This window comes from Anopheles gambiae, chromosome X (assembly GCF_943734735.2).
Source record: "Anopheles gambiae chromosome X, idAnoGambNW_F1_1, whole genome shotgun sequence".
Taxonomy (NCBI): Eukaryota; Metazoa; Arthropoda; class Insecta; order Diptera; family Culicidae; genus Anopheles; species Anopheles gambiae.
Window position 1 is genome coordinate 15862460 of NC_064600.1, and position 27208 is coordinate 15889667.

At 45.9% G+C, this 27208-nt stretch overlaps 2 protein-coding genes across 15 annotated transcripts in view; both read left to right on the forward strand.

The window, feature by feature from the left end:
- LOC133392001 (ataxin-2 homolog) overlaps window positions 1-1264 on the forward strand; it is a 17160-nt gene extending 15896 nt beyond the window's left edge. Inside the window, exons 5-6 of one of the 2 annotated variants that reach the window (XM_061649660.1) lie at window positions 807-920; window positions 1050-1264. In XM_061649660.1, the coding sequence (XP_061505644.1) occupies window positions 807-920; window positions 1050-1102 (167 nt within the window). In that variant the 3' untranslated portion in view covers window positions 1103-1264. Of the gene's footprint in view, window positions 1-806 lie in introns of both variants that reach the window. The other variant, XM_061649658.1, reaches the window with a different exon arrangement.
- The window catches only part of LOC1277360 (serine/threonine-protein kinase Doa), an 83079-nt gene that overhangs the window by 53424 nt on the left and 2447 nt on the right, over window positions 1-27208 (forward strand). For 11 of the 13 annotated variants that reach the window (XM_061649582.1, XM_061649570.1, XM_061649572.1 and 8 more), the window contains exons 4-12: window positions 21172-21244; window positions 21315-21381; window positions 21465-21578; window positions 21666-21756; window positions 21829-21999; window positions 22071-22240; window positions 22327-22440; window positions 25525-25715; window positions 25793-25855. In XM_061649582.1, the coding sequence (XP_061505566.1) occupies window positions 21172-21244; window positions 21315-21381; window positions 21465-21578; window positions 21666-21756; window positions 21829-21999; window positions 22071-22240; window positions 22327-22440; window positions 25525-25715; window positions 25793-25855 (1054 nt within the window). Of the gene's footprint in view, window positions 1-4250; window positions 7742-11788; window positions 15021-16529; window positions 16828-18349; window positions 19907-21171; window positions 21245-21314; window positions 21382-21464; window positions 21579-21665; window positions 21757-21828; window positions 22000-22070; window positions 22241-22326; window positions 22441-25524; window positions 25716-25792; window positions 25856-27208 lie in introns of those variants that run through there. The other 2 variants (XM_061649652.1, XM_061649646.1) reach the window with 2 other exon arrangements.

Genomic DNA, 27208 nt, shown 5'->3' on the forward strand with positions numbered 1-27208 from the left:
ATTACCCGCATTTGTCCTCAAACGTCCCCATACTACCATGCCCAATGCTGCAAAATGTCATGAGCATCACGTGATGATCGCAACCAAACACAATGAACATATTCGTGGTAGTTTGTTGTTCATTGCTGATACTCAATGAAAATGCGTCATGACATGCCAAACGCGACATGCGATTGATTGAGTCAAATGCAATGCTCTTACTGACAAACCGTGTTTCATACCGTCGCTAGCATAGTTATGACTTCTTCTGGCTGTGATCAATGCTGCAAAATGCAACTGTTTCAGTCACCAACTGTGAGGATCAGGTGTTGGTGGACAACAGTTAGTGGACCAATCACATGCTTGGTGACATCTTTTTTCAGAAAAAAAGTCATGCCAAAGTGACTGACCAAGCGATGGTCGCAAAAATGTCACGAAGTATGTTTTGGGTACGCCAACTGTTTGAGTATCAAACTCACCATCATCATAATTGAGTACGTGACGCTGACATGGATTTTGTTTCAGTCAGAATTGTGTATGACATTGACAGTGACATTTTGCAGCACTGCCACAAACGACAGCAAAACTCCTTCTTTCCCACCAACCCCCACCCTCCATTTAACCCTCCATTTCACTCCCCCTTTCCCTCCGCAATCCACCCCCCCCCCCCTTTATATTCATTCGCTCTGGGAAATGTCTCGGGATTTTTGCAACAGCTGTACACACGCGAACCGAAGGCGTTTCGTTGCCGGCCAATGGCTAAGTTCAATCTTCTTTCTTCACCCGTCTAACCGCTGCTTTGGATTTGCACTCACGCCTAAACGCAGCTGAAGCAAAAGCTTTGCAGCAGCCGAACGCGAGACTGCTTACTCTGCTGCTAGCGGCGGTGTGTAACGATACAGTACCGCCAGCACTGTCGCCAATATCCGATCTTCCGCTAGGTAAGCAACTGTCTGCTCTCTATCTCTCTCCTTCTCTCTATCTTCATACAACGTTCTCCACTCGCCCTCCCTCCTGGTTTTCCTTTTTACACACACACAGCACGCATTAACGCCATGAACTTTACGCAGGTGCCGACTATTTTAATTCCAGCCGATCCAAAAGCCCCCCAGCTCTAGATTAGATAGCTTCGTACGCACACGTGCATATGAAGTGTAGTACCGTTTTTCACACACCTCACCCATTGATCATTCCACAAACGCAGTGTGCGGGCTTGATCCAGAGCAACAGCAGAAGCAACCGCAGGAACAGCCGCAGGAGCAGCATCAGGAGCAGCAGCAGAATCGATCGTCGCCGCACTATGTCCGACCGGTCAGCTTCCTACAGCGCACCACTAGCAGACCGCTCAACTTCGATGTACCAAAACCCTGCCAAACGGCAGTCGTCGCTCCAATCTATCATGTACCACCACAGCATCAGCAGCAGCAGCAGCAACAACATCAGCAGCAGGTTGCCGTAGAACGACAGCAAGAGGAGGATGAACTAGGAGAAGAGGAAACCTTGTCTGAGCAAGGGGAAGATGTGGAAGAGTCAGACGTGCAAGAGGAAGTTGAGGATGATGTGCAAGAGGAAGTTGAGGATGAGGAAGATGTGCAAGAGGAAGTTGAGAATGAGGAAGCTGAGGATGAGGAAGTTGAGGATGAGGAAGATGTGCAAGAGGAAGTTGAGAATGAGGAAGCTGAGGATGTTGAGGATGAGGAAGTTGGGGATGAGGAAGATGTGCAAGAGGAAGTTGAGAATGAGGAAGCTGAGGATGTTGAGGATGAGGAAGTTGAGGATGAGGAAGTTGAGGATGAGGAAGTTGAGGATGAGGAAGTTGAGAATGAGGAAGCTGAGGATGTTGAGGATGAGGAAGTTGGGGATGAGGAAGTTGTAGATGAGGAAGTTGGGGATGAGGAAGTTGGGGATGAGGAAGTTGAGCATGAGGACGTTGAGGATGAGGAAGTTGAGGAAGAAGAAGTTGAGGAAGAAGAAGTTGAGGAAGAGGATGAGGGGGAAAGGCAAGAGGTGCAACAGAACGAGGAAGGGTACGATGGCCAGTCGGTGGAACGTAGTCCAGAACCAGAGGAAACTGCAGGAAATGCTGGTGCTGGCCAGCTAGGGATGTCGCCCCTGCCCGATGTGCATCACTTAATATTCCCAGCACATCCCACCACCTCGTACGATGCCCACCACCACCACGTCTATATGCCCACCATCTCGTACGATGAGATTCGGCCACGACAGCGTGGTACGTTGTATGGTGCACCTGGGCCGTTCTCCTCGCCGGAGCGACAAAATTGGGGTCCGTCAGATGAGATTCATTACTGGGACCGCCGTCACTACCAGCAGCAGCGGGCTTTCGGTAGCACCTTCCTTTCCACCAACGAGGAGCACACCGAAACCGATGCCGAAACCGGCAGCACCACCACGAACAGCCCGGAACGGCAGTACGAGGAGCCTTGCACGCCGAACGATATCGAGGTACCGATGCATTCCTACCAACGCAGCGAGTAATGTGTGTGAGTGTGCTGCCTTTTGCTTGTGAAGCGTGTGCGCTTAGCATAACGGGTTCACCCTCTTGGATTTGCTTCTGTTCTTGCGCTTTTCGATTTTTGCACACAATCATAGAAACAGTAAGAACCGCGCTATGATGCGTGCATAGGTGTTCCTCGAATTTCTCGCTCTCATTGTGATCCTTATTGTGATTACTATGCTGTCGATGCTTGGGTCACCGATTAGTTTTGTTGCTTAGCTACACTATCACATTGCACCGTGCTACAAAAACTTATTTATATATACTGAACCTCTTATGTGTGCCATTTTTGTGGGCCACTGCGAAACTGCTACATATACACACACGCATAAAATTCTACACAAGCAGGCGCTTAACAAACCCGGACGGCTTATGATGTTATTGGCATGTGTTAGTTTGTATATGCTTTTTGTCTCTTATTGTGTTGATATTGTATATATCGATTGTGTCGTGCATTCGGCATTTTATATAACTACATTTTCTTCATTTAGAATAGTAATTTTTTTTTTAAGTCATAATCGCAACTACAGATAGATTTCAATGTCGTTAACTGTTTTCATACTACATATCCAGTTCTTTTTTTATTCACACACCCACATTGGTGTTTTATTACACGCATAATCAACTCGAAACGACGTTTAAGTTCCTTCCTCTGTTGAAAATTAGTGCGAAAGATAGTATTAGTAATCGAGGCCTTAGATTTAATCAGTGACAGACGAAATTTGATGAATTTAGATTACGTGTTCGCTTGACAAAAAGTGAATTGTACAGTATGTCGCAGTGCTGAAATTGTAAATAAGTAAATGTAGGTAGAAATTAAGCAAATGTTTCGCTTGAAATGTCATTTGCCTCACGACTAGTGATTCCCCAAGAAAACGTTCAGCTAAAGCGGGGGCAAGTGTCGTCGTACAAAAGTGAATCAAGGGTAGTAATAATTGCATGCAAAATTTACATCTATTTTGAAAAAGAAGAAATGAAAGAAAAGGAATGAGAAAGAGATGGAGAGATAAAGAGAAGGAAGTTATAAGACGAAAGAAGATACGCAATGAAGAAGACGCAGGAAGACAAGCAATGAAGAAACTGCATATTGAAATCTGACGAAATCAGAATCGATTTTGACCTAAAACTATCTACAATAGATGCTAAGTGTTTGTATATCACTGTACAGTATTTTTTTGTAAATTAATATCCTCACTACTGATATGTGAGATTTCACTAAGAAAGCTTGAAACCACAACGAGCCCAAGTCTGGTATAGAAGGTTGAAATGGAAAAGTAAACAAAGAATCTAATAACGTATAGTGATTCCGACTTAAACGACTTAAAAAAGCGTGCAACCAAAGCGGGAGCAAGGGTCGTCGCGAGAAAGTGAACAAAGGGTAGTAATAATTAAGGCCGGGGTACATTGATCGTACTCGCAAGCGTAATTTTGATTTTCACTAGCGCATCTGGCGGCAGCTGACCGAAACATTTTGCCAAACAACTTGAAGCCGCTCCAGAAAATACGTTATTTTTCCATGTTTTTTACTTTAACTGGTGTGGAAAAGCTGTGCAATTGATAGATAAATATGTTGTGCAAGTATTTTAGCCATTTTCGCATCAAAAAATGATGAAAAAACAACTTAAATTTGAGATCCGGCATGACCATTCCCTCGACGACCAAAAAAAGCTTCCACCAGCCGCCGCCAGATGCGCTAGTGAAAATCAAAATTACACTACGGAGTACGGTCAATGTAGCCCGGCCTTTACATGCAAAATAGATGTAGAAAAGAAGGAATGAGATAATGGCAGCAAAGGAAGGAAAGATAGTGAGAGAGTGAGCGAATGAGCTAGTGAGCTAGTGCTAGAGGTATAGATAGAAATAGATGGAAAGAATAAGAGCGAAGACGGCAAGCAATGAAGAAACTGCATATTGAAATCTGACGAAATCAGAATCGATTTTGACCTAAAACTATCTACAATAGATACTAAGTGTTTGTATATCACTGTACAGTAATTATTTGTAAGTGAATTTCCTCACTACTGATTTGTGAGATTTGACCGATATAAGAATGCTTGAAACACAACGAGCCCAAGTCTGGTGTAAATTTGGTCAATCCCAACCTTGCCGTTCGGTTGGATAAACACAACAAACTTTCCCAGTGTCAATACCCCCCCCAAAAGCCATAAACCTCACTACCATTTGAAATGAAGTTGCGTTAAACTTGGCTACTTTCCAAATTCATGGAAAATAGCTTAAGTTATAGCAATATGTTAGGCAGGCAGAGACCAAGTCTACTAGAAAGCTATGGATCGCATAGCCTTCTTAGTTGTCTAGGTACAATGTTCGAGATTTTTTTTTAAATAGTTATTTTGGTTTCAAACACAAAAAATTTAATACTTAGTTCTTCTTGGGTTCTACTTGACACTGGGAAAGCATTTGACTTCTAGACGCCAAGGAAATCGTCAATCGAAAAAAGCCACGACAAATGAACAAATCCAAAAAACAATTGTAACTAATATTAACGTTGAGCAGAGTACAACGAAAAGAAAACAATAACAAAAACAGTACAAAATGAACAAACGAGAGAGGAAGAGCAACAAAACATGAGCCATATTAAGTGATTTGCCAAAAACAGATTAAACAAATAATCAGCCAAAAAAGTAGAACCTGTTCAGTCGAATTCTAGACAATCAGTCACAATTTTGTTCCCGATCACGGTTACTTTATTTAATTCCTTATCCTTTTCATGGAATATCCTAGAATTAAGCATTTGTAGAAACTAAGACCGCAAATTTCACTGTACAGCAATAGGTCACAAGCAAATGATAAACAGTACAAATTATAATTGACATTTGAACGAACAACAAAACAATGAGCCCAAGTCTCGTGTAAATTCGAACAAAGAGCGTTAAAACTAAGGAACAAATCCCAAGAATCGCAATAATCGAAATTAGCATTGAGTAAAGTAGTAAATATTATAGAAATAGATTTCTGATTTATAAATATGTAGTATATATGCAAGCATTCTGTACATCGGTCAATAATTGTCCGTGTGATTTCAGCATTTTGTTCCTTAATGCAGATTAAAATTATTTTAATCCGTGTGTCGCGCAATAAGCCATAGGTAATCTCTCTATTTCTTAATACTACATACAAAAATACAAACACTTTCCGCTGCCCAACCCGGGCGATTATAGATTTATTGAGGGTTTTTTACTTAATGAAATATAATGTGTGTAAGCTGGTAGTTTGTAGGCATTAAAGCAGGCATCAAATTAAAAACTAAACATCCTCAGAGAAGGACGATTACCGCCCAAGCAACAATTTCAATCCATTAACAACATCCAACAAGGAATGACATAGAAAAGGGCAGGAGAGAAAGAGACAGATAAACTGACAGACAGAAAAAAATAAGATATAGAAACAAAGAGAGATGCAGAAAAAGAGGAAGAAAGAGAGAATGAACGATTAGTATCCTCAGTGCCTCTAGCGAAAAGTATCCTCAGTGCCTCATTTGGCAAAATCGGTATCTAACGTTTTATGTGTCAAAGGTGATGAAGGTTAGAAAAGTGCGTCACAACTGGTGCAGGTGATCGTGTCAGGTTTTATCTGATATACAGTGAAAGAGACAACTGCAGCCTGCTCCGTTTCATGGTGCGTTGTTGTCTCCCCGAGACACGAGAACCTTGAACTGCTTTTACTCGACGTTTCCCCGTGATTCGTTTTTGTCGCGTTGAAATGATCCTCCGCAGAGGATTGCCTCAACATCATTCCCGCCGTCCCTCCTCGCCCAGCTGTAGGTGTCGTGGGCGGCCGCGACAGTAAAATTTGTGTTGACACGAACCGTCGTGTCGGGTTTGCGCCAATAAAAACATTCTAGAGGTAGGACGAATTAGAGTGTCCCTAACCGGGCACTGTTCAGTATACAGTAGGACGGAGAGAGAAAGAGATAAAAGAGAGAGAAAGAGATAAAGACATGAAAGAGAGAGAGAAAGAGAGAGAGAGAGAGAGAGAGAGAAAGAGAGAGAGATTTTTTTTAACGGTTTGAAGCCACGATCACACACTGCGTGTGTATCTCGTTCTAGCGAGATGTATGTATCGCTTGCCAAAGCAGCAACGACCCCCGCCGACGTGTGTGCTCATGTGTTCGATCATGCTTTCGGGCCGAGATCGACGGTGGGGCGGATCGGTGGGATATGTTTATAAATAGGTGCCTTCTCGAATACCCGCTGTAGACGCAGTCGAGGCGATGGTTATGAGCGCTAGCGAGGCGAACATGGAAAGAGAGATAGAGGGATAGAGAGAAACAAAGTGAGTGAGAGAGAAAGTGAAAAAGAAAGAGAGAGAGAGTTAATGAGATAAATGAGGATAGAAAATCGGAAAAGCGGGAAGAGAGAAATAACGAAAGCGAGAGAAAGAGAGCAGGGAAATTCGGTGCGTTACTTCTTCTGATCCTTTGCTGGTGGTCCTTCACGTGTATCTTATTACAACAAGATACAATTCGAGATCGAGAGAGAGAGAAAGAGAGAGAGAGAGAGAGAGAGAGAGAGAGAGATAAAGAGCGAGACAGATAGAAAGAGAGTTATGCATGAAGAGCGTGCATTAATGTGTTGTTTTTTTATCTGTTGGCGATCCAACAGAGTCTTGAGAGAATACGAGATGTGTCTTTGCATGCACGATGCACAGATTCGCGTATACCGAAGATACGCGTTACATTTACGTACCTACGTAGCCGTCTTGGTCTTGGTAGTGACCCTTCGGCCTACTCTCTCTATTGATACTGGCACACCGGGCCGCATTGCGGGCCTCCTGTGCACGCTCTGAAAAGATGAGTACAAGTGTCCTACACCTCAACACCCCCAAACCCGCTGTTGTGAGAAAAACTAGAAGGAGAGGAGATTAAAAAAATAACACACACACGCACATCATTCATCTCAGATCCTCTCCACTCATACTCATATATGTCTGTCATTAGGTAGAAAGAAGCAGAAGAGGACGAAGCTATCATCGCCCCCAAAACACTCCGTCCGAGACGGAAAGCCGCACAGTAAAGACCCAAGAGAGCACATTAACGTCACGCCAGTCTTCCTTACCGCGCCAGCGTAAGCGGGCACGCTGTTTGTTCGTGTAGCGTGCCGTGTGTGTGTGTTTGCTGTACTGTGCGAGCGGGTGGAGCAGCCACCGTGAGCGATCCCGCGGAGCATCGTGTGGGCCACCCGCACCCAGTATCCGCCACAGCAGTGTGTGGTGTGTTTTCGTACCAGGGTATTGATCGCGTGTGCCGTTAACGCTGGAGGTTCCTTAGTGTGTGCGGTTTTTCGTGTTGTTACCTACGTGTGTTTCCATTGTAACAATTCTTGAGAGCGTTTGCAGTTAGTGCTGAATATCCCGCTAGGTGTACTATAGCGTGTACCGTGGCGTGGCTATGTGAATTTGCGCGTGCGTTTGCCCAGTGGTCATTTGTCCACCAGCGAACAAGATGTTGGAGTAGTTGGCTGCAGCCTCCCTCCTTTCATTCTATCGCTCGTTCTCTCTCTTTATCTCTTTATTCACCTCTATCGCACTCTCGACGCACCAAGAACGTTCCGACAGAACGGAATGCCGCCTTCAAGCACCCAAACACCCCTCCATCAACTGCCGACAACTTCAACCTTCAACTGTCATCGTTGGTGCATAAGCTAAAATGCGGAAGAGGCTATAGTTGGAGCGGTTTTCCCGCTGCCCTGCTCGAGGAGATTTCCAAACCGTTATCAAGAACTCCCAGTTTGGGGGTACTCCCAAACGCTCCGAGTATCTAAACGGTGCCCGAAATTACTGCTCTGGGGTGATGCGAAACAGGATCTTGTAAAGACGGCAGACCTTTAATCCTCCCATCTAAACTCATATGACATGACGCCCTGATCTTTTCTCGTACTATGACGCACATCAGCGGACACATTGATTAACCTTTTGCGGATTGCTTTTGGAAGGAGCAACAAGACACAGAAAATGTAGAGTAAGGTGTAGAAAGGGTAAAAATCTTTTACTCTGGGACGTGTGTGTGTGTTTGTGTGTGTGCACCACACGTCATAGTCATAGGAAAATACGCTCAACAAATTTTCGCGCTGGTGGCGATCGGATGCGAAAATTTGTGCGCAACTCTCACGGGGGTCTCACGTCGTTGTGTCGTGTCGTCCCGCGCTTGGGCGGAGAGATGAAAACATTCTAGAACGTTGTTGTTCGTTCTTCTTTTCCGGCGCGCGTCTTCTTGTTTTGTCTTTCGCAAGGTGTTGCGAGCCCCGGCACTGGCCGGTCCACACCTTCACCTGCCACCGCTCGTTGTTTTTTTTATAGCGTTTTTTTCCCCACGCACCTCGTGTGCTCGGGGAAAATGCTGCTGCTGCTGCTGCTCTCCCACAGGCTGCCTGTCATCGCGAGCCGTGTGTGTCTGTGTGTGTATTTCTCCATCGCAATATTTGCTTCGCTTGGATTAAAAATAAAAGCATCACGATGTGTATGTGACAGCATTCCACCATACCCAAACCTGCTTGGCTTGGCCGAACGGTGATTGAACGATCCGTTCCGCGAGCATCATATGTTTGTGACATAATGCGCGGTGGCCAACATACACACAAACAGGCTATCTTTTTTTGTTTGCCCGAGGTGATGATGTGAGTTTGAGAAAAAGAAATATTTGCCCGTAGTTGACAAGGTGGTCGTATAGCAGGACCTCTTTTTTTTTTCTTTCTTCTTTTATCCTCGCTCTCACTCACGCTCGCACTCGAGAAACGAAATTTACATCCCCTCTGCTCAGGCAACCCCCAATGGACGCCATCGCTTCGGCGGTATGCTGCGTGTGGGAAAAAGGTGTAGTTTTTCTCTACCTCACTGCGCAAGTATTTTTATATTCGCGCGTGATTAAATCCCTCGCCACCAGTTAAAACTGTTCGGGGAGGGTAGCTGATGATGGTGATGAGCTTGCGAATAGGTTTGCTAACTTCGTAAGCAACCAGGCGCCTCCTTTTGCATGTGCGCAGCGCTGGATGGGGACGGTGGTGGTGGTGTGGCTTTTAGCTGCCATCATCTCGTCGGGGGGGGGGGGGGGGGGGGAGGTGAAAAAGCTAACCCCAACAGCAAGAAGCAGCAAAGCAGTTTTTATTTTATTCCTTTTTTGCTGTTGTTGCGCACGCTAATGCGCACGTTTGCGTAAATACGAGACCGGCGTAGAAAACAAATCACCCCCTCATTTGTGGGAGGGATGTAGGAAAGGTGTATCTGTGTGTGGTGACACTGGTTAGGTCCAAGCAAGAACACGGCTAAGAAGTCAGGGGGATTAGGTACGGAGGACTAAGGAAAAGAAATTGTTCTAGAAGGAAAGTAAACTTCTTTCGCTGGCTGAGCTATTTTTTTTTTCTTCATGTCTCCATTTTTGCAGCAAAGAGAATTTTGCGATTCATACAGATCGGTAAAGAGCATTATTACCTGCCCTAATGGCACCAGCCTTGGAGCATGAGCTCATGCTGTTTGGGCGCTTGCTCGCGAAAAAATATGTTTTGTCAAAGAAAAACGAGATGTCATCGTAATCAATTTATATAAAAATATTGCTCATCTGGCTTGTGCTAAATGATGGGAGTGTTTTTTTTTTATTATGGAAGGGGTTTCATGTGATTCATAAATATGTCATCTGCTTTCAATATTTCAACAGCACCTCCTTGCTCTCTGCTGAGTTGAAGGACGCAGGCGACTTATTTGTGCTGCGTGAATTAGCGCACCTGGGTTAAGTTGTCGTCGGGCGAGAAATAAAAATAGGGAAATCGAAAAGTCGTGAGCAACATCCAGGTCAGATCAGTATATTATCTCGCGTGCTCTCTCTCTCTCTCCCTCTCTTTATCCGCATTAGTACACACCTCCAGAGCGTATTAGAGAGCGTGAACGGTTGGGGGTTTAGAAATATAATGCGAACATACATTGCCCATTTGGGTATAATGCGATAAGTGTGTTAAAATTAGCGAGTTAGTGATGAGAGTAGAACGGTGTCATACTGTCGAATGGGTCTTTTAACCGTTTTTCTTTTCTTTTCAAATAAGTAAGCATGCTTTTAAGCTTAAACAATATATATTCTATTTTTTCATAATGTTACACCATTTTCAAACTATTAGTGTATGAAGGGACTGTATGAAGCACATCTTCCACGGTACAATTGAAAAAGAAGAAGGGAAATTTGGCTGATCTAGTACTAAGGGATTTCTTATTGATTTATTTTCCTGTGTGTTAATTTTTCCAGTATATCCCGTTTTGGATAACAATCAATGTAAACAAAAGCGAAATTGAGCCATTGATGTGAAATAACATAAATAATACAATAAAGTTCTTGTGTGTGCTTGTAATGCTTTGTATGAAGTTTTCATTCTCATCATCATCCGTCGAGATTTCATTGATAATCACTAAAATGTGTATGCGTGTGTGCTAGTTTTTGTTTTTGTTTTTTTTTCTGCTATTTCACTGCGGTCATCCTAATCTGGCAGTTCAACACGTTCCTCGGCAGCTTTCCAACAAGCGAAATGCAAATTCGATGGAGTCGCCTGGTGCTTCATGTGTGCTGCTGCTTATTCGCCCCCGTGATACGCATATTAGCACGCCTGCCGGCAAAATCAAAGCACCAAAATGAACAACAACATTATCCAAACGTTTCAATATCTCTCTTCTCTTCTTCCCTTCCCTTTCTGATATTCCCTTTCCTTCCACGTATATTGTATTCTCACATAAACACGCAAAAAAAAAAAAACACACACACACACACACACACACACACATGACCCCGGGTCTCTCCATCGTTTTCCATCATCCAGTGCCTTGCGACCTGTTTTTGTATTCTCTAAAAGTATATATACATGGTAGTGTGTGTGTGTGTTTATGTGTGCACTTAGAGTTAGGACTTTGAAAGAAAAAAAAAAAAACAAACAAAAAACAAAACTAAACCCCCCAAAGGCACAACACCATACATCCCTTCCCTATCCGGTTCCGCCTCCATTTTGTAGCCGCCTTCATATACGTACCCATATGTGAACATACGTGTTCAAGCCAAGATTCGACAAGCTGTGAATTTGTCCACTGAACAAACGCTAAACAGAAAAAGCAAAAGAAAAGGTATTATTGTATTTGTATCATCACATGTAACGGAATGAACGGGAGTCAATGTTACACGATCGTGCTTTAACTATGCTTTGCTTTTAGTACTGCCTGGCTATTTGTATTATTTTGGTTTACTACATCGTTTCAACTCCACTAATATATCCAAGGATCGCCCACCCATCGTGGTGATTGTTCGACTATGAACATAAACAACTCACAACTACTCCTGGAAGAACTACAAAAACTCTGTCCCTATAGATAGGCACGTCTGTCAATCATCTGTTCGCGGGCCTTTCGTGACTCACGTCACTCAGAGCCTTGGAGATAGTCCAGCGTAGTGTAAGATGGACGCAACGTTCTCATAGCAACTGAGGGGTTGAAGTTCAAGTTTACCTTATATATTGGTAGTTTGTATCTATGTAAATAGATATGTAATGCATAGGACTAACATCTTTTGATGGGATTGGCCCTCTTTGCATTACGATGAGGCATTTGGTTTAGTGATGGAAAAATGAAGTTTTGTCGAATCGATTCCGGAAATGGCTTCGGCATCAGCTGCGAAATCAGAATCGGAGTTGGTTGGGGCATCTCCATGAATACGGGCGTTAGGGTGCTATGCTACTCCAACATTGTATTGGAAGCTGCAAAGAATCCAAATTAACTTATAAACGATCCATGCCGTCGGAGATTCTAGGACGGATTTCGCTCTCCAGAACTTCTAAATTCAATCCCAGAACTGATTTAGATTTTGGAGGCAATTCCAATCCCGGAGTCAATTCGATTTCCTTTTCCGAAGCAAATGCTAACTCTCGGTTGGATTCCGATTCGGGAATTAATTCCGGAATAGGAGTCTGCTCCGGAATCGGAATCGATTTCAGATTCGGAATCGGCTGCAGAATTGATGCCACGATGCCGAACATGGAATCGAAATCCGGTAGGTCCGATTCCGAGCTCTAACCACTAATGCGGTAGATGGACAAGGAATGGAATGCATTTTGCACCTAATTCCTCAATTACGTCCAAATTCCTCATAACATTTGTGCCCGTGCCCTGTAACTCATTAAACATCTTTTGGGCGATAGATACTACGCAGATTTTACTCGGTTGTATCCAATCTGACTAGCTCCGGAGCAAACCTTTTGCTCCCAAGTATGCAATAATGCACGTTTAAATGTTGTGCGCATCTGGATTGACTCTTATGAGCTATATATCCTGGAAGTGATCAAACCGTCTATGTTACAACGCCACATTAGTGGTTGCCCTGATGACGTCTCTCGCATCTCGTATCCTTTCCAACACGATGGTACGGTGGTGTGGGAAAAGCAGAAAAGGGGAGCATGGGTCTATCATCCATGAACGCGATGAATGATGAATGATTCCGGTGGTTCGTGGACTGTGAATCGCCCTATGGTCTTTTATGGACCCGAGCCTTGGGCCATCCTGGCGGAGTATGCAAACGCTCCGGGCGTGTTTATAGCGACACATGCTCCGGTCCATCTTTGGCGGTGTGTTCGAGCATGTAGTTTGTAGGAAAAGGATGAACCTACGAGCTTGCTGCTCTGTACCGAGCATCATGACGGCGATGAAGGCGATGTTATGAGGTCCGGTAGGACTCATGCCCCACGAAGAAATTGTTCGACAGCAACGCCCAGTCCGGCACGGTGCGCAGGGCAGCGAGCTCGATGGCTGGATCAGGTGCAACGAGATCTGTTGGAGATCAGATGTCTACATGGGTAGGAAGCAGCATCCTGGAGAATTATTGTTGAACGAGCCATGTCACAACGGCGTGCTCTACTGTACAAGCAGACAAAAGAGAGGGAGATACCGAAAGAGCAAGAAAGAGAAATAGAGGAAGAGAGCGAGAGAGAGAAAGCGATCGCGATGAATAAAATCCACCACAGCACAATGTGAGCGAGTACGAACTGCATTCTGTCTGCAGTGGTGCCCGCCACTGTGTCAGTTTGTTTGATTGGAGAGGAATGGAGTGGAGCGGTGGGAGTTTTTTGTTGTTCATTGGCTTCTTTCTTCTTCCATAAACACTTGCGCTACGCGGGATCGAACACGTTACGCGCGAGTGCGGGTGCATCAAGATCGGTAGCTCGGTATATCATGTCACACACTCGGGTTCGGTTCGCGTCGCGCCCAGCTGTGTGACACAAATACATATTGTCATACATATTGTGACATAAATACATATACATATTGCTGCTGATAGCAAGCATAGCAAGTGTGTTTCTTACCCCAAAATAGCGCGTTCGCGTTAGTGTTACCGATGCAGGGAAACAGAAAGAGGTATAGAGAGAGATTGATACATTGAGAGAGCGTGAGCAGGACAGTGCGGCGCATACGGATTCGGAGAGTAGGTTTAGTTCGCCAACCGCAGCCATTATCACAATCCATTCTTCTGGGATATTGTTGATCATTGGGCTCGGCTGCCCTGCGGAGTGCGCAAGTAACGCGCGTAGCAAGTGAAACGCGTCACTATTGATGCGCTGCAGGGTTCAGGATAGTAGTATGAGGAAGCACTCTTCACTCTTTCCCCCCTCCTGCCCCGCTATTCCCCTCCGTGTGTGGCGACAAGACACTAAACAACCGTGCGTCGGATTAGCTGGTCTGTCTGCCGTCTTCCGGCCATCTCGGCAAACGCGCGCGGCTGTGAGCGCGCACGAGAGCGCACGCTCGCGCTTTCACACGCAACTTACGCATAGTGCAGGTTTCGGCTTTGATAGCACCCCCGTCCGCTTCTCCCTTCGCCAGATAGTGTGTATATAGCAAGAGAGAAAAGACACGCGCGATGGTGATTTAGTGTGTGCAGTTGTGGCAGCCGACCGTATTGTGCAGATCTCGCCCCCTCGTTCTACCCCCCCCTTAAGTGCTGCCCCTTTCTAGAACACGCACAACAGTGGTGAACGAGATAAACAAGTGCGCGCGCGTGTGTGTGTTTAGGAATAGTGTGTGTGTGAGACAGTGCGAAGAATTGTTCATTCGTCCCCTCGTGCGCTGGGGCTGCATTGACCGCAACGCATCGCTCCGACGAAGTGTGATAGAAGAGTGTGCGTGTGTAAGAGAGAGAGAGTGAGAGAGAGAGTGAGCAGTGTGCGAAATCCGTGGTGCTGCTGCTGTACTAACCGGCCATGGCGGCCAGCACCACCACCACCACCACGGTGACACCCTCGTCGTCCTCGACCGGCGCTTCGGCATCATCGACGTCGTCCCGGCTGTCGGCCGAGCGGCTGACCAGCCTCGGGACCACCTCGGGCGGCCCCAGTACCCGGCGCCGCTACATACGCAGCAACACTGCCAGCGTCACCCAGCTGTTGTCGGACAGTTGCAGCAGCATACTGCAACGATTCCGCCGCAATCCGAGCGAGAAGTTGGAGCAGCATCAGCCACAGCACGGCCAGACGACGCAACAGAAGCGATCGCAGTTTCGGTAATGATGGACGGTGGTGCATTTTTCCTTACTATCGGATCGGCGGTGGTGTTTGGTGTTGCGTGGGTACCGTAAGCTGGCACGGGGTATCGTCCCTTGCCTAAAGGAACATCCAGGATCGATGGAGTGTTGCCACGATGTCCGTGCTAGTCGGTGCGATCAGCTGATAGTGGAATTAGTGTAGGGGTCTAGCACATCAACCATCTTCATTCGAGTGATATTTAGGTTCGAGTGTTTTGTAGGATTGCGTGAAGTCGAAAGTTATCTGAGCGTGTGATGTGCATATTCTGAAATGCTCCTATTGCAAGACTTTAGTTACATCATCAGTGGATAGGTGGACAGAACCTCAGTATCAGGAATATTTAAGGACCTACTTGTCCCTACTCTGAGTAGTACCTAATCTGTGTGTGTGTGTGTGTGTGTGTGTGTGTGTGTGTGTGTGTATGGTTTGGGGGTCCTCCGAAGCATTCACATTGCAGTTCACAGGCTGGGGGAGTGCATAGCATACATCCAACAATCAACATTTAACCTCACCAATTCCTCATCCCTCCCCAACAAACCGGAAGTATATTCCACACTCCCCTCTCCAACTCCCCGAATGACATTGCGCGTTATCTAATAGTTTTAAATCGGCCAATTTTCGGTCGTCGGCTTGCGGCCGTCGACGTCACCAACAACCTCCCTAATCATTGAAATACTACAACACACGGCCTCCTTTCTGCCTTTGTGTGCATGCGTGTCTGTTGTCGTATGTTTTCAGATAAGCGGTCCGAGATTTACCCTTCGAGAGGCCTCGGCTACTGTGGACTACTGAAACAAAGCGAATTTATACACACACACATAAACACGCACGAATAAGTCTATTCTAGACCTCTACCGCATCTCCCCCTGTTGGTCGTCATCTTCTGCGCACTCGCACATGGTTTATGTTTGAGGCGGGGAAGAATTCGCGCCAGCAAGGAAGTGTAATTTCGGTATTTTCATTGCCCGACCGCAGCAGCAGTGGCACGGTGGGTATTACGCCAAGCCACAGCAAGGGCAGAGATGAGGCAGGGGAGTGGGGTAGGCGGGGGTCAGTGTGTTGCAAATTGTGTGAATTGTGTATGCGCTTGCGGTATTCTGCAGTCGCCTTGTATTTACTACCTTCGGGGCCGGAGGTTTTCCGGGGTATCTGTGCTCTGGCAGCAAAAGCATAACAAAGGACCGCCCACAAACACCGTCTGTGTGGGCCGTGGTTGTTTATACTGTTCGGAAATGAGTTTTATGTGGCACATGCATTCATTGAGGTACATCCAAGTATTGAAGGATTGAGGTTGAATGTCGAATCTCACGACATCTCTGAATAGGAACAGGAACGAGGACTCAAAAACTCAACCCAACATCTTAGAAGCAACGATAGCACCGCCAACACCACCACCACCGTTCGCCTCCGTTTGAAATCTCCATCTCCGTCTCTCTCACTTACACCTTTTCTCTTAATTCTGTTAACCTCACTGCAAACACCGCTAGTGGCTTCAACGAGCTCACGACATCCGCGTCGACCAGCTCGATCCTCTCGCACGGAAGCGGCAGCGCGACGGCCACCTCCGACTATGGCAGCCTCGGGTCGTCTACCGACTCGGTGCACCGGTCGCCATATCTGAGCAGCTTCAACAGTACGATGAGCTCGTACTACAAGCCACTGTTTCGCACCTTCGGCAAACGCTTCGACTCACCGACGGCGTCCAGCGGGGCGTCCACCGCATCCACGCACCAGCTGCACGCATCGAGTAACAGCAGCAGCAGCAGCAGTATCACGCGCAGCAGAGTAAGTGATCGGATGTGTCGTACCCAAACACTGTGAAGAGAGTGAGAGAAAGAGAGAAAAAGGGAGATATTAGGTATAGGTAAGGGTAGTTTATATTTGATAGATTATCGATCAAAATAGATCGGGATCTTGAGCATCCTACATGAATGTGTACTTCAATTAATAGTTATAGACTGTATAAGGTACATACCTGGGTAGTGAAAATTTTATGCACAAGTAACAAAAATATTCGATAACAAAAATATGGATTTTGTGGTACTTGTTTCCTGGATCTAACCCTGAAAACATTCTGCGATAAGTTGAAATCAAATGCATCGTTGTTATTAGTGAAAGCCCGACCTATTTACTTATTGAATATAATTGCGTAGCGCGCAGGAGTAGTGTTGGGTTTTATGAATCTTTCGTTTAGATTCATTCATATGAATCTTCAGCGATGAGTAATTTGAAGCTCGAATCGACTCTTCAAAGATTCAAGAATATTCAAGGATTCATGAATCTTCAAATATTCATGAATCTATAACATTCATAAATCCATGAAAATCGATATATCTCCAGGGATTCATGAATCTTATAAATATTAAATTTGCGCGATCCCGCTTAGTAATATGCCCGTCGTGAGTTCAAGCCTCGGATGGACCGGACCGTCTCCTCGTCGCAAAACAAATTTTCAGGCTGCGTGGTACTTGCAAAGAAGTCTCGAAATTCTTTATAGTCTTGAATTTTTTGAAGATATACTCTATGAGTCCTTGGAGATTTGTGAATCTCTTGAAATTTATAAATCCCTAGAGATTCGTAAATCTTTCGAGATATATTAATCTTTCGAGATTCATGAATCTTTGGAGATTCGTAAATTTTTGGAGATTCATGAATCTTTGCAATCGAAATCATTCTTTGCTACTGAAACTGCTTGTGCTACCTCCCTTTGCCTTTCTAAGGACAGCAGGCCTAGAAGAAGCCGTCTAATCTCATATGTTGGAGGCTGGTTCATGTTCCAGCTAGCTATTCTTGTGATCTTTTTTATGAATACGCTCAATACGTGTGGACTAACAACTTTGCGGAGACCATGTTACAACATTGAATTCAAATATGGACCGGCGACCTATTGGCGACGAACTGTTTTTTTAGACAGCAAGGGTCATTCAAATCAGATGTCACACGATGAATGGAACCAAACTTCCGATATGCTTTGTCGATGACGGGCTCTTACGTACTCTGTTGACGGAAGGAGAGTGACGAGTCAGGAATAGTATCTAGGTCCTTAATTTCTTTGTTACGTGAGATTACACCAGAGTTAAGATTGTAGTCTCTCAGAATAGGGTCCTTTTTACAAGTGCTACATATAGCTGATATACGATCAGACAGACCATCGCTGGTTTTACCATGAGAGAGGTGAAGGAGCATTAAGAACTCGAGGCGCAGGTATCATCTCCCGGCAGAGCTTTTGTCTAGCAGAGGGAGCAGCAAGGTTATCGCAACTCTCAAGCACTGTGAGATAACGCGTCCACCACGTTCCAATTTGCAGCGCGAAAGCACAACCGAGGATAAGGACAAGACGCCACTGGTGGTCCCGGGCAAGGCGTCCGGTGCGGCGAGCGGCAACAGCAGTACTGGTGGTGCCGGTACCGGCAGCACCATCTCGCGCCTCGAGTCCAAGTACTCGGACATCCTCGACCGGGTGCACCGGCGCAAGGAGCAGGAGGATAAGGAGAAAACGCTCGAACCACCGTCCGGCTCGGCGTACCATCAGCAGCAGCAGCTGCCGCAAACGCAGCGGCTGCTGAACCCGCTCATGAAAAGCTCCACCACGGCCAGCATCGTGCGGGACAAATCGTACTCAAGCGCGAAGGAGCGCACGCCGTACAAGTTGCAACTGCTGCTCGGGAGCAGCCGCTCGTCCAAGCTGTCCTCCGGCACGAGCTCCACCGGTGCGATGGTGGACAGCCTGTACGATCGAAACGGCCGGACGTACGGGGCAGCGGACCGTAGCTCCGGTATGCGCACGTTCGGAGCAAAGGAAAGCAGCTACCATCAGCACCATCACCACCACCAGCAGCAGCAGCAGCACGGCGAGGGAGGCAAGGAGAACGTGTTCAAGTCGAAGTACGACCCGACCGAGCTGCTCTCGGAGGTGTCGGGCATGCCGGGCAGCGGCGGCAAGTCGCGCCGCACGATCAAACCGTACAAGCGCAGCGACACGACCGACATGGGCCATCTGCTGCACTCGCACCAGGCCCACCAGTACGGCCAGCCGTACGGCGACGGGTCGCTCGCGGACGGGTCCGCCTTCTCCGCGTCCGCGTCCAGCTTGACCACCAAGAAGGAGCGCCGCAAGAGTACGGCGGGCGGTGGCCGGTTCTTCGACGCGGACGGCATCTGCACGGTGCCGCTGTCGAGCGACGACGACCGCGACTCGTCCGGTGCGGCCGACGCCACCGACAGCAAGGATCCACGGCAGCGGGAGCGTCAGAACAGGCGGCGGGAGATCGAAAGCCTGCTGCAGAAGTACGCTCCGCTGGACGATCCGGGTAGGCAGCAGCCACCGCAGCAGCCGCGCCGAGAGCGCCGATCGCACGCCACCGTTAATCCGAGCACGACGGAACGGTCACCCCGGCTCGAGGACGATGTCGCGTCGCTGCTGCTCCAGTCCGGCACGGCGTACCAACGACAGCGGACCTCTTCCTCCCACGTGCGCATGTACTACCAGCAACAGCACCAGCAACAGCATCAGCAGCACCAGCAGCAGCAACTGCAACAGCAACTTTACGGTACGGCCACCACCGGCACCGCTCTCGGGGGCGGGCTGCAGAAGTCGTACACCGTGCAGAACGTCGCCTCCCATCTGCTGAACGGGGCCGGGCACCAGCTGCACCACCACTACGGTCAGCAGCTACCGTACGGGGGCGGTGCGTACCATCACCATGCCGCTCCGGTCGGTGGTTCGATCCTGCCGATCAACACGGGCGCCGCCCACGCTTACAACAGCCGCACGGCAGCCGCCCTAGCGGCCGGCAGCACCGGCCTCGTGCAGAACCAGCTGCGCGGTCCCCGATCGCGCATCCCCAAAGCGCTGTCCACCTTTGTAAGGATTGCTCCCACACCCACACACATACAATCAAACCATTATACAAACACGCACACAACGTTTGGCGTCGTCCTTGCATGTTTCTGCTGCATGATGAGACATTCAAATTACCAACGATTGCATGCCCTAATCCTCTCCATCCTAGTGAGACGTTACCGAACATCCGAAACCTCTCCGGCGTGTGTGTGCGCGTGTCTGTGTGTGTGTTTGTGTAACCCGTAACCTAACAGGAAATCCTAATCCGATTAAAATATGTCAAATAAATCTAACCTAAATCACGTATTCGCTCTCTGCCAGCGCCACATTGGTGACATCTAGTTTGCAGTTTGCGTGAAAGCTCATATCAAAAACACTTACAGGATTTTCCAAAGGCTCTCATAGTTGTAGGACATTTTCTTCTTTCTTTCTTATGGGAAGTGAACTTCAAATGATAGAAATTTGAATCTACGGCAGCCTTTTTGGACATGCTCTTTGCAAATTCCAATTGGATTTGTCCAACAAGGGTACTATTGAATCCAATTCCTATTACATTAAGTTGATTTCACGCAAGAAAGAGTCAATAAAGTGTCCCACAGCTACGAGAACGACTGGAAAACCCAGTATTGCCTTTTTTTGGTTTGGTTTATGAAGTTTCACACCCACGAACTGTCACATTACCAATGTACCAGCGGTCAACACGTGTGTCCACGAGTGATCAACACAGCAGGCTATGAAATGCCGCGAAAACAAACGTCACCTGCAAGTGTCAACCGGGAGCGAGCGAGTTGGCCCCGGTATCTACCACCAGTTAGTTTGTTTGTTTGCGCTTTTAACCCTTAACCCTGTGCGCATATTTGATCCTGCAATGATAAACCTTTTGCTAATCGGTTATCTAGTGTCATACCTGTGCTCCCGCTACCTGGTAAGACCGCCTGTGTGTGCATCGAAGAAACGTGTGCGATGATGGTGCGAGAGCAGCTCATCGATGCGAGTTACCGGTCGTCCTTAATCGTCCATCATTGTTTTTAGTAAACGCATCTTAAACCAAGCATTATAAAGCATGTGGCTTTTTTTTAGTTTTCTTTTTATAACGAGTTTCTAGCAATTTAATTAGTTACACTGATAATCGCAAATGATCGTTTGGAGGTTTTTCGCCGTTACCGTATTGTTTTTTTACCACCAGTTTTGAGTGTGTGCTGTCCGTTGCACCCGCCCATACTCTCCCCCTATTATCGATTACTAATTCTATTTTGCTTCCTTCCCGCAACATTCCGACCGACCAGAAACAACCATTCATCCGGGACGATGCCGATGGCCATCTGATCTACCAGATCGGTGATATCCTCCATAACAGATGTGCGTAACAGCGAGATTGACGCTGCCCGAGATGAAGTAAAGATTAACATTTTTTGTTTCGTCTTTACAGATAAAATACTTGCCACCCTCGGCGAGGGTACGTTTGGACGCGTCGTCAAGGTGAAGGACTTGGAGCGGTAAGTGTGCACTGGTTTCGCAAGCGCCACCGTGGCCCTAATTACGCGACTGTGCGGTTTTCTCCCTTTTTCGATTCGCGCAGCAACCACGTCATGGCGCTGAAGATCATCAAGAACGTGGAGAAGTATCGTGACGCGGCCGAGCTGGAAATTGGTGCGCTGGAAAAGATCATGCAGCTCGATCCCAACCTGGAGCAGTAAGTAGCCAGCCGTTGCCGTTTTGCCAGTTGGCGCAATTATAAAACCATTTTCTTCAAAACCCCCCGTTTCTGCTTGTGTTGCAGCTTGTGCGTGAAAATGCTAGACTGGTTCGACTACCACGGCCATACGTGTATCGCTTTCGAGATGCTTGGGCTGAGTGTTTTCGACTTCCTGGTAAGTGCAGCGAGCAGTGCACCGTTTTGTTACCGTGCGGTTTAATAATGCGTGTTCCATGTTACTCTGCAGAAAGACAACAACTACGAGCCATATCCGATCGAGCACGTACGGCACATCTCCTACCAGCTGTGCTACGCCGTCAAGTTCCTGCACGAGAGCCGCCTCACGCACACGGACCTGAAGCCGGAAAACATACTGTTCGTCGACTCGGAGTACACCACCACGACGGTCCCACGCAAGGTACGGGCCGTATGGTCTCGCATATTTTATTATTATTTATTTTTACACTCGCCCTTTCGCTTCCGTAACAGAACCGCGAGGTGCGCCGCGTCAACTGTACCGATATTCGACTGATCGATTTTGGCAGCGCCACGTTTGACGACGAGCACCACAGCACCATCGTCTCCACCCGGCACTATCGCGCACCGGAAGTGATCCTCGAGCTCGGCTGGTCGCAGCCCTGTGACGTTTGGTCGATCGGGTAAGTGTTTTGCGAGGGACGAGGATGCATTCGCTGGAAGGTGGAAACTGATGGCTTGCTTTGTTTCTCTCCTCCGCTGATTTTAGCTGCATCATGTTCGAGCTGTACCAGGGCGTAACGCTCTTCCCAACGCACGACAATCGCGAACATCTGGCCATGATGGAACGGATCCTGGGCACCATCCCTTACCGCATGGCAAGGTAAGACTCAGGGCGCTACCACTTTCGCCATTACGATTGTGTTCTTTTGTGCGAATTCTTCAAACGAAAGGGAATGTTATGATTGAAGTATAAGTGATTAGTTTGGCAGAGTCGAACAAAAAAATTTTGAGCATGAGGCACTACCTGCTGCAGTTCTTTGATTTTATATTATGCTACTAGATCATCCTTCAATGTTCATTATTCAGGATTTTTTTTGTTCCAATGCAACAAAAAACAAAATATTTACTTTGCCTCTTAACTACTCCACTTCGAATAGCGGGGTTTAGGTTTCCATAGTAATGTGTTAAGTAGTGGAGCTTTATTGATGAAATTATCTGCGTTTTGTATGTTTAATTCATAGAGACTTTGATCATCCCTGCTTCATTCGTCTTTTTGATGTAGCTGTGGGTTCTGTTTCACTTTATATTTCTTTGTATAGATTTGTAGATTTTAGGTATCTAAGCAATTTTGTTTGGATTGTTAGATAAAATGGTGTCTATGTTTTGGTCCAGTTTGCAATTTGTTCTATTTTGTGCGAAGCCCAGACAGTCTACTAAGAGGTGTCGCACGGTCACGTCAACTCCACAGTAGCTGCAGGAGGAGTTGATTTTGCTATTAGGTACCTTTGAGTGTATCTTGTATGTCCTATGCGCAGCCTGGTTAGGAACTTTAGTAATTGGCTTGATCTCCGCTATCTGTACGGCTCCGTGTCTATTCCGATATTGCGTAAGAAACGATTGTTTTGGCTTTTTCAATGCTGATTCCATGTTACGTTTATTTTTGTCTTGGCCATTTTACAAAATCTTCGACAGAGATTTCACTGTTTCCACTATTCGACTAAGGTCAGCCTTTTCATTGCCAAAAGTCTACGTGTTATTTCCGTTTCCATAATCGATTCAACCTAATCGTTCTCGACATGAAAACCCTAGCAAAATGTTAAATGTTTCAGTTTTCAGCAATGTAATTTTTAGTTCTTTAATGTTGTTAAATTTGTTGAAGACAATCATTGAAGCATCGAAACATACACATTTGATTGTGGTCAACTCTCTTTCTTTCTTATTTGAGAGCCGATGGAACTGTTAAATAAGAGAGGTTTTCAAATTAGAGAGCTTGACAGTGAATGAAAAGTACATAGAAACTAGAAAGAGATAACACATTTAGTACGCAGTCTTAATTGTATAGGCTATAGGAAATTGCCAACACGATTGGAGATTGGAACATACTAATGTTGAGTAAATTTGATTCTGATTCATGAATCTGATTGTATCTTTGAAATGATTCATCGAATCTGAATCTCGGTTGGAAAGATTCTTATTATTATTATTCTTATCGTAACAAGCTACGCCGTCATTTATGGCAGCCTTCGTGACTGCGGGAAAGATGCGGGAAACTTCTTGGCTAGTACCTCGCAGCCGGATAATTTGTTTTGCTACGAAGTGACGGTACATGCGAGGCTTGAACCCACAATGGGCATATTGTTAAGTCGTGCTAGTTCACCACTGTACCATGCGATCGCGCTAATTCAATATTTTGAAAATCATACATGGCTAAAGCTTCACGAATTCCTGAAGATTTATGTATCTTAATGGATTGACGAATCTTACGAGATTCTTTCATGAATACTTGAAGAGTCATTAATCTTTAGAGACTCGAGATACGAGATTCGAATCACTCATCGCTGAATATTCATATGAATGATTCAACACTAGAGTATACATCATTCAATAACCATGGCAACACCATACACAAATAAGAGGGACACAGATTTCAGAGGTTTTCCAAATGAGAAGGGCATAAATTTGCTGAAATTAACGGTTTGTCAAAATTTTTCACATAAGAAGGTTTTTTTCTAATTGGAGAGGCACAGCAGTGGTTTTCAACCTTTTTGCAGCTTTTCGCCCAGGGTACATGTAGGATTTCATTCCCCCCTCACAAGTAAATGAGCCGGGGGAGAGCGTGGCATTCCATGGTATTTAGCGAAATTTCTATCAAAAAATATCCCCGAAATAATTCAAAATCCCCTCCCTTGGGGGGCAATTCCCCACCGGTTGAAAAATGCTCGTTTAGAGAGAGTTCAATGTGTATTGAAATAGATTACAGTGGAGCCCTTCATAACGAGTAATCCTTATAACGAGTTTTTCGCATAACAGAAAGAAGGATATAAGAAAATCTAAATGCTCTACAAATAGCCTTCTTTACGAGCAAAATCTTTCATAACGAGCAATTTCCTTTTTGTTCCCTATAAGAAATCGTGAACATTTCGAGAATTTGAAGATGTGTGTGAAGTGACAAGTGTGAGGTGAATTGATGAGTGTGTTCTTGCATGAATTATTGATCTACTTGCTCGCGAAGGTTAGAATTTTGATACTAAGAATTAAACAATGCATTACTATTATCACTTGGAGGTGTTCCGTATGGTTGAGATGCATATAATCCCATATACCTGCACTTTTCTTAATCTGAAACCAATTATTTCACTTTTCTTACACATTGTATGAAAAAGAACCTCCTGCATAATGAATGAGTCATTGGAACGGATTAAACTCGTTATGAGAGGTTCCATTGTATTTACTTGTTAAAATAGATTACGACTGCAATGTCGGCTGTCCATCTCGGTTGGTTTTCCTTCTAAATATTTCAAAATGAGTTCCAGAAAACGTGCCATGATGCTCAGGCTAGTGAAAATTAAATTTAGTTGAATTTATTATGTTCTATGCATTCGGTTTTGCTATTTTTAGGCACTAGATTCGTGATGTGTCTCATGAATATGTTTAAACCTGAGTAATTGTTTCAAAATTACGTTGCGTGCACATGGCTTTGATCTAAAAAAGTTGACTTTTACAAATCTCGTTAAATCTCTATAATTTTAGTAAAATTTGAAACTTGAGTGTTTCGTTGAAATCGATTATTTTCGGGTGAGAGGGTTAATGAGTTGTTTCCTGTTTGAAGAATTATTTTTTAGAATTTTTTGGCAGTTCCATGATCATGTGACATGCGAAATTCCTGTGATATTCCATGCGACATTCAAATGCATATCTGTTATCACTGTATCTCTAAATCGACTATTTACCCGTTTAACTTTAGGCAAACACGGTCCAAGTACTTCCGCTATGGCAAGCTGGACTGGGACGAGAAGTCTTCCACCGGGCGGTACGTGCGGGACAACTGCAAGCCGCTCCATCGATGCGTCATCACCGACAAGCCAGACCACCTGCAGCTGTTCGATCTGATTCGCAAGATGCTGGAATACGAACCCTCCAAGCGCATCACACTGGGTAAGAGATCGGGTCGGGTGCGCTGCTGCAAACCACCGTTCCGTGTTGTCTAACCGTGTGTCTTACCATCCTTACAGACAAGGCTCTGCGGCATCCGTTCTTCGCGAAGCTTCCCGCACACCAGCGCCTGCACGAGAAATGTAATGACAGCCCCGTCGGTGCCCACTCGTCCACCGCCAACGCTGAACGCGAGCGTTCGCACAGTCTGTCGCGATGAAGGCGTCATCTGTAGTAACACCACCAAACACCACCAAACACCATACACACCAGCCAACATCCTCACAGCCCACCCGAAACAATGAGCATCATCCTGTATCTGTTACTAGGGGCAAACGCCCGCCCTTCATACATCAAACGTCATCGATCAAAGGCCATGCGGGCAAAACGGGGGCCATCCGTTTCCATCCTGACATTGCAAAAGCGCCCATTTTTGTACCGCCTAGCAAACAAATTACTACTAACCTTTTAAAAAAACAACAACAACGGAAGCCCCAGTGAAGGCTTCAGAGGTGTTTGTGTGAGTGTGTGTGTGCGTGTGTGTGTGTGTGTGTGTGTGAACGCCAAATATCGGAACGGTAGGGCCGGAGGGTAGATTGAGGGTGTAATTTTTCTGTCTTGTTTCTGTCGCCAATATGAACTTTAGTAGTAGACATATTAATCAATTTTTAATTAAAACAAAACAAAAAAAAACGAACAGCCCACGAACTGTGCCGTCATTGTACTGTTCTCAATAAGTGCGGTGCACACGTGCGAACGTGCTGTGCTAGGTTGTGGTAGGCAGATAATTGATCGAAGTTATTGCGCAGCGCTACTTATTCCGCATACGATTGCCGAATAGTATCGAAACTTATGATATTTGGGCGCAATCGGGAGACAAGCGAGCTTGGCGCAATTCGAGCACCACAAACTCGAAACGGTTCGCAGGTTGCCGAGCGAGCGGCAGAGCGCGTTAAATGTAAAATAAAACAACGGTCCCAAATGCAGATATTAATAGCGAATTTAATTGTGAACTGAACGTAAAATGAATAGGGTAAACTTTGCACATCGGTTCGGCGCGTAGATGCTCAACTCCACATACTCCTCTTCCTAGCCTGACATGTCGCGTCCAGAACCAGAACAAAGGCAACTTTCACAACCTACAGAGAGCGTGTGAGATATTGCGTAATTTAAATTATAAAAAACGCGTGATCGGTTAGGAGTTTTTTTTTTAATTCTCGATTTTTTTTTTTTGGGATTCAAAAACACTTCTTCGTTCTACAGACACACACACACACATACAGAGCCACACAAGGGAGTGGGAGGTAGAAGAAAAAGTATGCGATCTCGACCGGCACTAGCAATCGATAGTTTAAGTTTCGTTCTTTCTATGTTTTAGCTAACCCCTGTTCGATTCATTACACATAGCGCACAGTGTGTTCACACGTCCGTCATCTGAAGTAGCGCTTTCACACTCACTTTCGACTACGTTTTGTCACATGCAGTATGTGTGTATC